Source organism: Anolis carolinensis, chromosome 3 (genome assembly GCF_035594765.1).
Source record: "Anolis carolinensis isolate JA03-04 chromosome 3, rAnoCar3.1.pri, whole genome shotgun sequence".
NCBI classification, from domain to species: Eukaryota; Metazoa; Chordata; class Lepidosauria; order Squamata; family Dactyloidae; genus Anolis; species Anolis carolinensis.
In genome coordinates, this window is record NC_085843.1 from 173704710 (window position 1) to 173720732 (window position 16023).

General features: G+C 39.1%; 1 protein-coding gene across 2 annotated transcripts in view; it reads right to left on the reverse strand.

The window, feature by feature from the left end:
* Positions 1–16023, reverse strand: part of nrg3 (neuregulin 3) — a 912452-nt gene that overhangs the window by 137791 nt on the left and 758638 nt on the right. The window contains exon 4 of one of the 2 annotated variants that reach the window (XM_003223274.4): positions 5349–5375. The exons of the other annotated variant lie outside the window; for it this stretch is intronic. Coding sequence (XP_003223322.1) covers positions 5349–5375 — 27 coding nt within the window. The remainder of the gene's footprint in view (positions 1–5348; positions 5376–16023) is intronic. 2 annotated transcript variants of the gene reach the window in all.

Below are 16023 nucleotides of genomic sequence, written 5' to 3' on the forward strand. Positions count from 1 at the left end.
GGGTTAAAACCTCACTTTGTCTGCAGGGCCTCTCCATGAGGGCAATGCTTTCCCCATGTGATAGGAAATGTGTTGCAGGAAATGTGTAACATTTACCATTGTTAGCCCATCAAGTTTCAGAACGTTTCACATATCCATGGTTTGTTTTTTTTTGGTTTTTTTTTTTAAAAGCCACAACAGCTATCTCTCATATGAATGTCTCTCATATTAACCAATAGAACATTGCCCTCACTCCAGATATTTTTTTTATTTGATAGGAAATTAATTTTAAATGTGTGTGTGTGTGGGGGGGGGGGGGGTTCAAGTTATATATCAGGGTGTGAGATTTTTCCCCCATTCCAGTATGTACATTTATAGGTAATTTCCAAAATATGTGATTTTAGGCATTTTCTTGCTTTCTCACTTTTTAAGCATTTTTCTCTTGATTGAAATGTATTACTGTGCATTTTTGAGACATCTATACTTTCAAATGTATACATGTATGTGTACAGAAATAACAATAGAATCTGAAATATGGCTTAGTCTGATGAAACACATTAAAATATGTATCTATTTCTATTGATAATCTCACAGATTATGAATTAGATATATTTATAAAAAACAAAACCATAATTAATGTGATTGGTTTCTATTTCTAGCCAAAGATAAAAATAGTTGCCGCCACTGTGTAAACATCAAAGACTTCTGTTCATAACTGATTTTCCTTTGGTTGTAGATTTGCTTGTTTCAGATAGTAATGCTCCATGCTTTAATTTGGGAGCAAACCTCAATGAGTACAAGGCAATAGATTTCCAAGTAAATATACATAGGTGTATGCTGCATATTCTTTTTGGATGCTGAAACATTCAATCATTTTTCTACATGCTGATCAGACTTTTCTGGGCTAGATATTTGCATTTCATTCAACTATTTCCCCAGAGCATGCAAGATATAGCAGTGCAATATCACAACTACAGAGTTTTCTCAAATGACTTCAACAGCTGTGCCCTATATTCTATGAATAAGCCAGTATGTCCAATGGCACAGTACCTTGCCAAATGTCTTAGCCTCATGTGTTACTCTCTTATTGTCTTTGTGCCTTGCTGCACTGTTTATCGGAACATATATATTTCCAACCCTGTGCTCTGAGTCCAAATAATCAGAGGCATTTTGTGGAGAATTGAAACCTTTTTTTCTGGACAATGGTCTTTGTACTATTATTGGTTAATGATAAAGTCTAAAGCTTTGGTGTCCATCCACACCCATCTTGTGCCTAGTGCAGTGCTTGCTGTTTGAGACTGGGACTCAGAGGGTCCAGATTTAAGTCCCACCAGATATATTTCATATCATGGAGCACTGGGAAACAGTGACCATCTTTTGTGTTGAAGAGATGTGATAAAAGATTCTTCTGTTATCTGGGCAAACCAGTTGAAGGGAGTGAATTATCCTACAGTTAAACAAAGAATTAATTATCTGATGGGTTAGGTTACATGCAATAAGGCCTTACTATTTAGGATAGGCATAGATCATTTGAAGTGGAAAAGCTTTGAAAGATTTCTGAGATGAGAGGCTATAAAATATGGCACCACATAAAAGACTTCAGAGAAGGAGGAAAGTTGGTGTCTGTCTTATTTTTTCAAGGGAAAGCCTCGTTGTGAGCTAGACTCCTCGTTGTGAGCTAGATGCCTTTACAATCTTCTGAGGCTAAGAAACTGTGACTTGCCCAAGATCATGCAGTGGTTTGAATGGCTGAGTGAGAATTCAAACCTTGGTCCTCCAAAGTCACAGTCCAATGCTCAAATCACTATGCTGGTTCTTGCACACACACAATATCCTTTGAAATGTTTGCTTGCATCCATAGAATTAAAACTTCAAAAATCTCATATTTTCCACTCTCTGTGCATATGCCTGTACTCACTGTATGCCTAGGATCTCTTCCCTCCCATAGAAAAAGAAGGGAAAACCATTACAGAGTAAAGAAAACTATTTTGTAACTTCCCACTGAGGGTCCTTCCACACAGGTCCAAAACACGTGATGTGTTTCTGATTAATTGGAGGCATCCAAACAACGCTTCAAGTTAATCTGGATTAATGCAGAGTAAACTGGGATTTCCTGATTTATTCTGAATTTAAAAAAAAAAACATCTGAAAAGTTGTTGGGCCTGTGGAGATTGACTATCAAGACTGGCTTCCATAGTCCTGGGAGGCAATCCCCATTCCTATCCCAGTATTGGGATGGCACCCAAACCCTCTCCTCCCAGCCCTCAGTTTCTCCTGTAAACTTACTGGAGTGGCCTGCCTGCATCCTTACACCACTCAAAGAAAGCTCCCTATGCATCCAAATGATGCACCAGAAGCTTTGGAGAGAGGAGAGGAGTTCCTTTTGCGATTTAGCCCATACAGCAGGTCCAAACCCCAGGTTTTCCATGGGGAGGGCAGGTATATGCCCTCCCAGGTTGACCAGAGGTCCCACACCTAATTCTCCCTCTCATTTTGATGCATCAGAAGATTTCTCCAAAGGGTCTGAGGCCCTGCCAGTAAGTTTACAAGCAAAACGGAGGGGGTGGGGCTGGCTAGATGCCCTGTGTGTGGCTTAAATGATTAAAGGAATCAGGATTTTAAATCCCGGTTCTTTTTGCAACATGGGCCTGCCTGGAAGAGACCTAAGGCACTGGATTTCAGGGAACAATTAGTGAGTAGCATCAGCTGATAGAATTTAGGGGTCTCCCTCTCCCATTCAAGTGCAGTAGGCAGGAAGTCCTGAAACAAGAAGTCACATATAGTTGTACATATATTTTCTCTCTTATTGAACGAAGTCAAAATGGTTCTTTTGTTCTAGGCTGGAATTCATAAATGATAATTGTAAATGCACAAAGTAAAGTTATGTCCTCACTTACTAAGCATCAACAATGTGCGCCAGTTATCTTGTTGATCAGGAAATAGGTGACTGACATTTTCACCTTTCTGATAGATGTGATTTCCAGTGCAAGGAGGAATTGTGATAGAGAAACTTCTTCTTACTCTCACCAGAGATGGTTCATAGGAGGCAATAGGAATGTCTGCTGGTTCCTGGTCAACAGAAGATCAAACCCCTATCACTTGCAGTTCTTACTGCCTAATAAGTGAGAATTGTGGTGGGGGGGGGGGGTGAGTGAGTAGGAGAACCACATAGCGATGTAACTATTGTGGTCATATATTCAGACCCTAGTCTTACAATAAAGCCTCAACATCAGGCAAAGGTAGCATAGAGCAGGAATGGTCCTGAAGTTAGCATTGTTCTATGGATCTTCATGAATGACAATAGCACTGTTCTTAAAGGGTAAGGTATTTGTTTTCATTGAGATCTGACAAGGAAGGACTCATAGCAATGGGGATGATGGGAAAATTTCATTTTAAGTTGGCTCCAGTCCCAAGGGTGAGTGGCATCACTTGCAAGTAAGGGCACCTCTTTTTTTCTTTTTGTAAAAAAGGGGTGGTAAAGATCAACACTGCTGTGGCTTACTTCATCCATAGAGACTTTAATGCATAATTACCTATCATTACTTCTGATGCCAACAAAGAATGATTCAGTACAAAGCTGGTAACTGTATTTCTCCCCAGTTCTTCACCTTCTCTGTGTGGGCAAGCTAGATAAATCTAAAGTGGCAAATGCACTTTCAAGAACATATCTCTTTAGAGAACAATGTAAAACTAGTGTTCCCATAACTTCAAAACATGTCCCCGTTAACATTTTATTGCTGACTGCAGTGTCCAAGAATATCAGAACTGCATCAGAGGCGAGGACCACAAAGGGCAAATTGCATTTCAGGTTCTGCTATTATTATAAAATACAGGGCTTTAGTTTTATAATAATCACTTAAAGGTACTTTGAGACTTTTAAAAAGTCTTTTTGAAGATAAATGACAATACTTGTCATTTATCTTCAAAATGACTTTTTAAAAGTCCCAAAGTACCTTTAAGTGATTTTTGGCACAATATTTTGTTTAACCTAAACCAGGCTGCTATAACCTATGTTAAAATGGAAGAAGAGTACATAGAAAGAGGATCAACAATTAACCAATGACACAGACTCTCACTACATATTAAATTTCTGCAGTCTGAAATGAATTAACATTCATGCCTATTCCAAGCACTCCTGAGGTTTTAAGAACTAATGGGCAAGCTGGTCTACAGTCAAGATTATAAGAACAAGGGTAATTGAAACAGAAACATGTAAGGCAGTCCCAGACATTTGCAACCTCATCAGGTGAGCCAGCTGGAATTGCCACAAATTGTGGAGAATCTGGTGGTGCCCATCGTGGGACATGGGGAACCTGCTGGCCCACATCACCTGACTCACTGGTTTCCCCATCCCCTGGGGGGAAGCATTGGCCATCCGGCTTCTACCCATTGTTTAAAAGGCAACATGTGAAGACTCCTGTGTTGCCGCTGTGGTGGCATACACTCAATCTTCTATAGTTCTACAACAGAAGCCTGCCAGAAGTATTTCAATATCATGGGATGGGAGCCAGCAGGCTCCATCTTAAAACTATATAAGGTCCTCACATGCTGCCAAAAGTAAAACCGTCTGATGAGGTTGTTAGAGATAGATTTATTTTCATAAAGTGGTAGTACTGAGATAGCTATGCGTAATAAAGAATCTTAAAGACAACATTAATAACACTGATCTACTTACAGATACCAATACTATAGATAAAATTTCACCTACAGATGCCAAGTCCCTACATGTGAAGATTAGAGAAAATGGCTGTTACTATTAGACAACAGAAATACAGACAGAATGTAAAGAGATGGGCAAAAGGGATGGTTTTATATCACTTCTTATCTCTGAACATCCATGCTAACCAATCAAAAAGCCAAAGGTCTTGAACCTTCCAAGATTTGTATGTGTGCCTTCAAGTCACCTGTCTGTCTATGGTGAACCACAAATTTCATCAGGTTTTCTTAGGAAAGAAATACTCGGAGATGGCTTTTCCTGTTAAATCCTGTGAACTATAGCTCATAGCACTTGATATTCATTGGTGCTTTCCCATCTAAGTACTAACCAGAGCTGATGATGCTTAGCCTCCAAGTTTAGATGGGATCAGGTATCATTAAGATATTTATATCCTAAGGTGTCTGTTAAAATTGAATCAAAGGTATTTTTTTCCACAAATCTTAAAATATTGAAACAATATAAAATAAATATTTTATATTTATTATAACAAATGTTATGCTGCCACTTTGTCTGTCATTGTGATGAATCATGGTCTCACTTGGAATCCAAAACAGTGACAATCATTATTTCACAGTATATGTAACATAAAAGACAGGTGAGAATTTTAATGCAATCAAGAACAATTCATTTTTTTAAAAGAGTGAAAGCTTACCCATGAATTCAATTCCTAAATGGTGAGCTAATCCAAGGAAAGCATGTAAATGAAGGACAAAAGAAAGAGAAGAAAAAATATTAATAAACAACCATAGCACTGAGGAAGAAAAGTTATTGTATGATATGATGCTGAAATTTCACAGAATAAAGATATGGCTGTATCACAAGTGCTAGCATAATTCCACATGGCATACAATACTGAAGTGTGATATATTCACAGACCAAACCCATTCTATTTATTGGGAGGAAACTATGAATATGGGGTATTTATATACTTCTTCATCCAAAGGGAGTATTCAAAAGATACTTAGATATTTAGACACTTAGATAATCAGTTCCTTAGTTTTAGCACAGATCACATCTTCTCTATTCACCTTCCATTTACATCTATTTTGAGCACGAGTTGACCATTATACCATTGTACCACCATGTTTGTCTCTCACATTATAAGCCATTTCAAAGATAGGCCAAGCTGAACACAGTACTTCCAACACCATGTTTTGTATCCAAACAATGTCACAAGCTGTACTGATGGTAGTAATAGTATTCCCTTTGTTTTTATCCCATCTTATCCCCACATAATTGACACTCAGGTCCTCTTACAATGTAAATCACACAGAATATTAATTTTAACATACAAAAGATAATCATTAAAACCCAGTTAAACTATTAATAACATTAAAATATTTTTTAAAGTATAAAAACAGGATATCATATCACTAATGGGCTTTCTTTAAAACCAGTAAAGAGGGAAACATTTTAAGAAGAAAATTCCATAAACTTAAGTTAAAAGTAATTTAAGGAAATAATTTGGAGTCTGGAAGCATCTACCATGAAATCAATCCAATGAAAGAACAGGATATCAGAGACCTCCCTAGCTTGTCCCTTTAATTTCAGTGGATCTGCTCCAAGCATGAGCAAAGGTACATGTAAAATGTAGAATTTATGCAATTCATTTTCACTTTAACTGCCATGACTCAATGCTATGGAATCCTGGGAGTTGTGGTTTGATGAAACACCAACATTCTTTGGCAGGGAATGCTAAAATCCTTGTAAAACTACAACTCTTATGATTCCATAGCATTGAACCATGACAATTAAAGTAATGTCAGTTTTCTTTAATTCTACAGTTTAAATGCATCCTAAATGTGGATCCAACCATTATTGTGTGAAAAATTGTGTCTTAGCACAAAGTTATTTATTTCATGATTTATTTTCACATGTTTCTTCCCATGTAAGATTCAAGGTAGCTTGCAACATGTTAAAATAAAGTATACCTAAAAGCTATATAAAACACAAATCAAAATTAGTTTGAAAAATACATTTAAAACATCATCAGATGGGAGTTATTGGTTTAATGGAAACGATAAAAAATGAGCATAATGTGGATTGCTAAATAATCAAAGTGTGTTCAAAAAGATGAAACACTAAGATACACCTAGGAGTGAATTTCTGTTCAGCTTTGATAACACATTACATTACATAATTCAAATGTGGAATAAAGTAAAAGGAACAATTTTCACCAACCCTAAATACCACATAAGGAAGGTATTATGGTTGATAAATAGATATAAAATGAGTCATGCGTATTTCTGTGAAATGAAAAAATTTGATGCTAAGCTCACAATAGTTAAAGTACTTCAACACTTCCCAAAGTGCAAATTTTTGTGTACATGCATCCCAAGGCATAATTGATATCTATGTCAAAACAGGGATATAAAGCATCTCCTAATGTAGCTTGGGAGACATTTACACACTGCTTGAAATATTTGTTGCTGGCTTGATACCCAACTTTTGATGGCCTTATCATGATTTACTTGATAAGATTTATTCAGAGGAGATTGACTGTTGCAGTCCAATAATAATAATGTCATCTTCCCAAAGGTATTCAGTGGTTTCCAATGGCTAGAAATTCAGACCCTGGTCTCCCAAAATCCTAGCTCAAAATTCAAAACCATTATAGCACACTGGCTTTGTGTATCATTCAGTATATATTACAATTGACATTAGGTTTTCTGGATCTCAGGATAAAGGATGAAGTCTAATGTCCCATCTACACTTCCATATAATCCAGTTAGAACTGCATTATAATGGTCAGTGTAAGGCTCTTCTACACTGCCCAGTAATCTGTGATGGACCATGGGTTTATCTGAAGTGTCCAAATGAAGCTTCAGGTAAACTTGTGGAGAAAACTGGGATACCTTGGCCTCTTTTACACACCCAGATAATCCAGGTTATCAAAGGAGAAAGTCCACATTATCTGATTTAAACTGGATTATCTTAGTCTGCAATATGATCCATTTCAAAGCAGATAATGTGGATGTTATACAGCTGTGTAGAAGGGGCCTTTTTAACACTTCAACAGATCCAGACCAGACCTTGCTGGAAGTTTCAGATCTATTGAGGTGCTGGACCTATGGGAATTGACTCCTGGGACTGCTTCCACAGTCTCAGGGGTGAATCCCCACAGCCACCCCATGATGTGTTAGGATATTGATGCATAATGTTTATGTATTGCTGCTGGCAGGTCCCTCAGGGAAACTTTGAAAGGGAAATGGGGGCTGGAGGATGGCTGGATGCCCTCTCAGGTCAACCTTTGATTGACCCAGGATGACATCTAGCCACCTCCCAAGGGAAAGCCTGGGGTTTGGGTTGGGGGTGGGGACAAAACCCAGTAGGAACTGGATTATTTTAACCCAGTTCCTCCCGGTTTTGAGGGCAGTGTAGAAGGGCCCCTAGACTCATAAATAAGATTGAACACATTAAACTGTATTATGAATCTGCACTGCTATATAGTCCAGTTCAGTGCAGTTAATCTGCATTCTGAAACTGAAGATTATATGGAAATGTAGATGGGGGCCTAAGAAAATTGTTCCACTTCTCCCAGGCCCCATCTACACTGAGCATGTAATGCAGTTTCAAATTGTGTTGTCAAAGGCTACATAGGGACCACCAAACGTAGCGCCCAAACACGAGTCAAAGAACATGAAAGGCACTGCAGACTCACTCAAACAGAGATATCAGCCATAGCAGAGCACTTGATGAACCAACCTGGACACAGTATATTATTTGAGAACACAGAAATGCTTGACCACTCCAACAACTATCATGCTGACAGAGAAGCCATTGAAATCCACAAGCATGTGGACAACTTCAACAGAAAGGAGGAAACCATGAAAATGAACAAAATCTGGCTACCAGTATTAAAAAACTCAAAACTACATGAAGCCGCTGGGAGAGATCATCCGGAGTTTCGGGGTGCGGTGTCATCTGTACGCAGATGATGTCCAGCTCTGTCACTCCTTCCCACCTGTCACTAAGGAGGCTGTTCAGGTCCTGAACCGGTGCCTGGCCGCTGTGTTGGACTGGATGAGGGCCAACAAATTGAAATTGAATCCAGACAAGACAGAGGTCCTCCTGGTCAGTCGGAAGGCCGAACAGGGTACTGGGTTACAGCCTGTGCTGGATGGGGTCACACTCCCCCTGAAGGCGCAGGTGCACAGTCTGGGGGTGATCCTAGACTCATCATTGAGCCTGGAACCCCAGGTCTCAGCGGTGGCTAGGGGAGCCTTCGCACAATTAAAACTTGTGCGCCAGCTGCGACCGTACCTTGGGAAGCCGGACTTGGCCACGGTGGTTCACGCCCTTGTTACATCCCGTTTAGACTACTGCAATGCACTCTACGTGGGGCTGCCTTTGAAGACTGTTCGGAAGCTTCAATTAGTCCAACGGGAGGCTACCAGGTTAATAACTGGAGCGGCGTTCAGGGAGCGTACTACTCCTCTGTTACGCCAGCTCCACTGGCTGCCAATTAGCTACCGAGCACAATTCAAGGTGCTGGCTTTAGCCTATAAAGCTCTAAACGGTTCCAGCCCAGCTTATCTGTCCGAACGTGTCTCCCGCTATGACCCACCTCGAAGCTTAAGATCGTCAGATGAGGCCCTGCTCACGGTCCCGTCAGCCTCACAGGTGCGGCTGGCGGGGACGAGAGACAGGGCCTTTTCAGTGGTGGCTCCCTGCCTATGGACCGCCCTCCCCATTGAAGTCAGGCAGGCTCCCTCCCTCCTGTCTTTCTGGAAGAGGACAAAAACATGGTTATGGGACCAGGCATTTGAGCATGAGTAACAGCAAAAATGAGACAAGAACATATGACCTACTGACAGACCCCACATGAACATGGAAAGCGCCTTAAATGTATGCTTAAATGTATAATTATGTATATTTTAATGGATATTCTTAATTTTATTGTAATTTTTAATCTTGATGGATTTTTAAATTTGATGACAACTGTTTTTAATGTGTATGTTTATATTGTAAGCCGCCCTGAGTCCCTTGATGGGTGAGAAGGGCGAGATAGAAGTGATGTAATAAATAAATAAATAAAAATCAGAACAGTAGATGGGAAGCAACACTCTGAGGGCAGAGGAGCCCCAAGGATGGCTAATGACTCTGAACAAAGGATGCCCCCCAGGCAAGAGACATACCTTTCCAATGCTAATTAGGGTGATTAATTGCAACATTAACGCTAGCTTCCAACTGACAAAGGACTCTTGTCACACCCTGCACAGATATATATTTACCTTCCTTGCCTAGTTTATCCATGCCTCACAGCCTCTGAGGATGCCTGCCATAGATGTGGGTGAAATGTCAGGAGAGAATACTTCTGGAACATGGCCACACAGCCCGAAAGACATAAAACAACCCAGTTTCAAATTGATATTGAGGAAAGTGGTTTCATTGTGCAGATGATTACAGTAGATAGGAAATTTTGGAAAGAGCTTGAGGATGAGATGGTGATTACACAAACCACAGATAACTGATACACATTAAGGGCTTTCTTTCTCCAACTATTGTGGGTGCTTGTTGTCTTGCTGTTGCACTATGACACTAGCTTTGAACTTCATTAAATGGCCATTGTAGATGGAGCTGAAGTTTTCATGCAGTGAGACCATTTTTAGGGCAAACAGCATTGAGCAAAGAAGAAAGTTTGAGATTTGCATTTGAGATGGCTTTAAAGTCTGGACAACCATCTCCATCAACTCTCAGTTGGATCAAGAAAGGGAGTGGACTGTCAGTGTTGTGACTTCTGAGACTCTCTGTTGCACATGGCTGATAGTGAGTCTTCTACCAGATTCAGCAGCAGCATGTGTACTGTAGACAGGACCACATGGAATTCCAGACCTAATAAAAATGCTGACAACTACTGCTGCTATTGGCTAAATGTTACCATTTGTTCAATCATCTAAAATGTTTTGTCTTTTTCTACCTGGCTGTGTACTGCCATATCTCATGATTAGCTGGGTTTTGCTCAAATTCTGAATCCTATTATTATTATTATTATTATTATTATTATTATTATTATTATTATTATTATTATCATTTCTATCCCTTTTTCTCCTGTGGGTGGGATTTAAAGTGGCGTACAACATAAAACATTCATACAAATACATCCAACCACAATATATAATCAGTTAAAACATCATATCTCAATATAAAAAACCCAATTAACATATCAAATAAAACAATTAAAAAACTTACAGCAAGCACTATTTAAAGATATCCATAACCTCCGGCCATTGAAGTTATTTGTCAGATATTATCAAAATATTTATCAGATTGGCAGTGCCTATTATCATTTGTCTGGGAAGGCCTGGTTCCACAGAAAGGTTTAATATGTGAACAAAAGGCCAGTAAGGAGGGGGCTGATAATGCCTCATTAGGGAGGGAGGTCCAGAATTACGAGGCCACACCAAAAAGGCCCTTTCTCTCATTTCCACCAGATGCACCTGCAATGATGGTGGGACCGAGAGAAGGGCCTTTCCTGAAGATCTCAGGGCTCGAGTGGGTTGGTAGAAGGAGATACGGTCCCTCAAGTAGGTTGGGCCCGAAACAAATAGGGTTTTGTAGGCTAAAGCCAGTATCTTGAATTGCACCTGGAAACAAACTTCAGGAGCAGAGTAATTCTTTCTCTATATCCCGCTCCCATAAGCAGTCTAGCAGCTGACTTTTGAACCAGTTGAAGTTTCCAAACCCTCTTCTGGGGCAGCCCCATGTAGAACATGTTACAGTAATCTAGCCTGGATGCGAATAAGGCATGTACTACCATGGCCAGATTGAGCTTTTCAATGTATGGGCTCAGCTGGCACACAAGTTTTAACTGTGCGAAGGCCCTCACAGCCACCACTGACGCCTGGGCCTCCATGATCAGTGCTAAGCCCCAGACTGCTAACCTGTGCCTTCAAGGGGAGTGTGACCCCATCCACCACAGGTTGCAACCCAATACCCTGATCAGCCTTACGGCTGACCAGGAGTACTTCCATCTTGTCTGGATTCAATTTCAACATGTTCAACCTCATCCAGTCCATCACAGCTGACAGGCACTGGTTCAAGGTCAGGACGGCATCCTTGGCATCAGGTGGAAAAGAGTAGTAGAGTTCTCCAACTTGTTCTCAGGTCCATTTAGATTAATTGTATCACCAAGAGGTATTTCATGCTTGCATACCAAGTCTTGCCTGTCCTGCCATTTGACATAAGTTCAGTCCAATGACTACAGGGCTTTATTATGTAATCTCAAAAAATGAGATGCTCCTAACTTGGATATCTTGGTCAGTATTTCCCAAGATGTTTATGACTAGAAAAGTTGAAATATGGACTAATAAAAATGTAAGACATAAAGTTTGCTTTACAATTGAAGTCATCAGAACTCTAGAGAATGAAAAGCACACAATGAACTCAGGATAGAGTAGTCAATTACAAGAATAGCAGAGTTGGTAAGTTTCTTCATGATATCAAGAACAACTGCCAGAGACCGGGAATTAAACTGACAACTCAACTCTCTACTCCCAGTTATCCTGTGACTCATGATGCCTTTCTAAAGCCTTTTGAAAAGTTAGATCCACATTAAAACAAGGAGGGAGCACTATGTCTAGAAAGCAATCAATGCTTCCAAGAAACCACCAGTATGAAAATGGAAATGACATTTCAAAAATCGTTGTGTTAGTATCACCCTGCCAAGGAAGGTTGTGTGGCTTTGCTTGTGAGGGTCACTGTAGGTGTCACAAAAATTGTCCTGAACAGTAAATACAATTTGTAGGCCATGTGCCATCTGTACATAATCCAGAAGCTTGACATTTTGGACAATGACAGCTTAAGACTCCGTGATGATTTGAAATGTCACAAAATAGAAAAGTTGTACACCTCTCCCATCATGTGTTAATTTGGATTCTTTTTAGGGTATTTAATTCATTTTCCATCAGGTTCTTTTGCTCTCCATTTCATCCTGTATGAATTCATCCCGGAAGGTAAGTGTCCTTGTGAATGACGGAACTTTAATCATGGCTGTGGCTAGGCATTTAAATGTTTTAAAGTTCCCTTGCTACATCAGAAATATAAAGTACAACATGAGAACAATACTATAAACTCTTAAAGCCCTTCTCAGGTATTAAGGACAATTGTTCAACTATGTTCAGCTATGTCCTATGCTCTCCCAAGTACCTGAAATAAGTCCCATCTAGTTTATAAAGACTAACAGAACTCTGAATATTAATCACCGGGGTTTTACAAGGGATTATATATAGAGGAGGATATTGCTCTTAGAAGAGGGAACTCTAAGCAGTATTCACAAGTATTCAGAAACAATTGCCTGCTTGAGTAGATTTCCAAAAACTTCTCGGTTCCTTATTCCTTTCAGTGTTTGGGTTTGGAATTTTATACTTTTTCTAAATGTAATACAGCCTGTACAGGATACCATAAGTTTAAAAATGTCCCTCAAATCTACCAGCAGGTGCCCATCCTTTTCCTGAAAGGATGGGTCATGGTAACTTTAAAATGGCATAAAGGACAGGTACTCATGTTTGAGAGTATGATAGGTATAGAGGACGGAGAGTCACACATTGATTCAAAATATGAACTCAATGTAATATGCTTGACTCCAGGGCTGTTATCTCACTAATTTATGGTGGAACGAAGCACTATTATCTTATCTTGAATGGAGTCTCTTGGAGATCTTAATATAAAAAAGTTAGTATTTCAGCTTCAAATATATAGAATAACAAATGGCTGAAAGTTTATTGCAAGTTTATCAAAATTACAATGAATGCTCCTCAGAATGTTTGAAAGGTCCCGTCTTAAGACATGAAGCATTCTTTCACACTTTAAACACTGGGGCTGGATCTACACTGCCATATAATCCAGTTTCTGATTCCGAATTATATTGATTTGATTATCTAGATTATATGACAGTGTAGACTCAATGTTTAGAGGGTGAAAGAATGCTTCATATTTCAAGAAAGGACCTTTCAAACATTCTGATGAACATTAATTGAAGTTTTGAAAAACCTCCAATCTTCCAGCCATTTGTTATTCTATATATTTGAAGCTGAACTAAATAGATGTGAATTACATCATGACAATGCAAAATATTTAACACTGACTTAAAATGTAAAACATTATACTGATATTGTGTATGAGGTAAAATATGTTCCCAGTCATTGCACAGTTAGTTTGTTTTTGTAAACCTGATTGAGATGCCAAGAGGATGTTGACTTTCCAAAATTATAATAAAAAACAAACATGTTTATTTCATTGCCAGGAAATGAGAGGTGAAATCAAGCCACATTCCTTTTTAAAGTATATGCAGAGGAGCAGAGAAAATCATTTTCATTTCAAAAGTGTGCCAAACAAGCTGAACAAATGATAAGGCTTTTCAGTGATAATCTGCCATCTCTTTCAAGGGTCCAGTTATCCAAGGTAAGACAGAATTATACTGCTGTTCTTTTAAGATTTTTCCATATGTTGAAGGAAGCTATAAGATTTGTGAAAGCCAATGATAAAAGAGGATGAAGACCAACCTTTGAGGAGTAAACTCTGGACTCAGTTGGTCAACCAGTTACAGATCCACCTTGCTATAGCACTTTCTATACCTGCAAGAATATCTGAAGATATTAAAATATACAATATTCACAGCGTTCCCCTGACCTATCAAGGTTGTTTTTTTATTGTTGTGTGCCTTTGATCCTGGATCTACACTGCCCTAAAATCCAGTTTCAGAATATGGATTAACTGCATTGATCTGGATTATAGGGCAGTGTAGACTGATACAATCCATCTTAATGCAGTTAATCCTCATTCTGAATTGTAGGGCATTGTAGATCCAACCTGAGTCATTTCCGATTTATGGTGATCCTAAGACTCCTTTTACACTGCCACGTAGAATCCAGATTATCCACTTTGAACTAGATTACATGGCATTGTAAACACAGATAATCCAGTTCAAAGCAGATAATGTAGATTATTTGATTTGATAATGTGGATTATATGACAGTGTAGAAGGGGCCTAAGGCTAATATATTATTGGGTTTTGTTGGCAAGATTTCTTCAGAGGGACTATGCCTTTACATTCCTTTGACAATAAGAAAGTGTGACTTTCTCATGATCTTCTGTGGCTGAGTGGGGATATGATTTCTAGAGTTATAGATCAATGCTCAACTACTACACCATGCTGACCCTCTTAACAAGCTTGTAACTCTAACAATAAAAAAAATGTAAGATTGGTTTGCCATGACTTGTTTTTTTTTTTTTTGAGAAAACCATGCTGGCTCTTAATAACAATAATGTTTTAGAACTTTTCCAGGTATCCATGTCAAGCTGTCTGGACAAAAATTGCTGAAGTCCTCTTTTTTATCCCATTTGCCCTCCTCCAAAATGTTAGGATCTCTCCTGTTCCTCAAGAATTATTAAAAAAAAATGATTGGCATTGTTTCTGAGGGTGCTTCCAAACAGCGCCAAATTGCAGGTTTTAAAACTGGGGCAAAAAAATTCACGGGACTTGACAGCAAGTCCACACATAGACCTATCAGTCCTGGGAAATGCTCCCCTGCCATCCTCACATCTTCCTTTGAAGTGGATTAAGATGGAAGATGAATGAGGGAAATACAGCAGAGGGGGTTTTTTTGGGGTTTTTTAAAAAAATCTCTCCGAGGTGCGCTAGACCTCATAGGTGCACATGTGGAGATCCCAATGTAAAGGCAAGCAGATTTATTATCTCTCTCTTCACCTAACTTTTAATTCAAGCTCTATTTAATATTATAATGAGCTAAATAAAGGAATGGTTGCAGACAGTTCTAATTGCTTTCCAGTTCTTCTTCCCTTTAGCCACCTGTGTGACCATGGCTCCATTTTTTTGATAGCCAGATCAACTGTTTCGGGCTTTTAAAACATGCTCATTCACTGCAGCAATCTACACAGGAGTAAAGGGAGAAAATCACGTTTTTCATGACTGCAGGGATATACAGAGATGCGAAAGTGCACAATTTTGGGGTGAGATTGGGTTTTAAGAGCACATTTTTAACACGTGCTTTTCAGATGTTAATACGATTCTGCCCACACTTTCACTAGACGTTGTTTAGCCAGCCCCTTTTTATTCTGGTTATTTCCAGGTCTTTAGCCATGTGCAGAAGGGCCCTTCTATACTGCAATATAAAAATCAGATTATCTTCTTTGAACTGGATTATAAAGCAGCGTAGACTCATATAATCCAGTACAAAGCGGATAATGTGGATTATCTGCTTTGATAATCTTGTTTATATGGCAGTGTAGATGAGGCCTGAGGACTTTGTCACACTAGAACATCAATCAATTTTAAATTCAGTTGCTGCCTCCTGAGAATTTTGGGG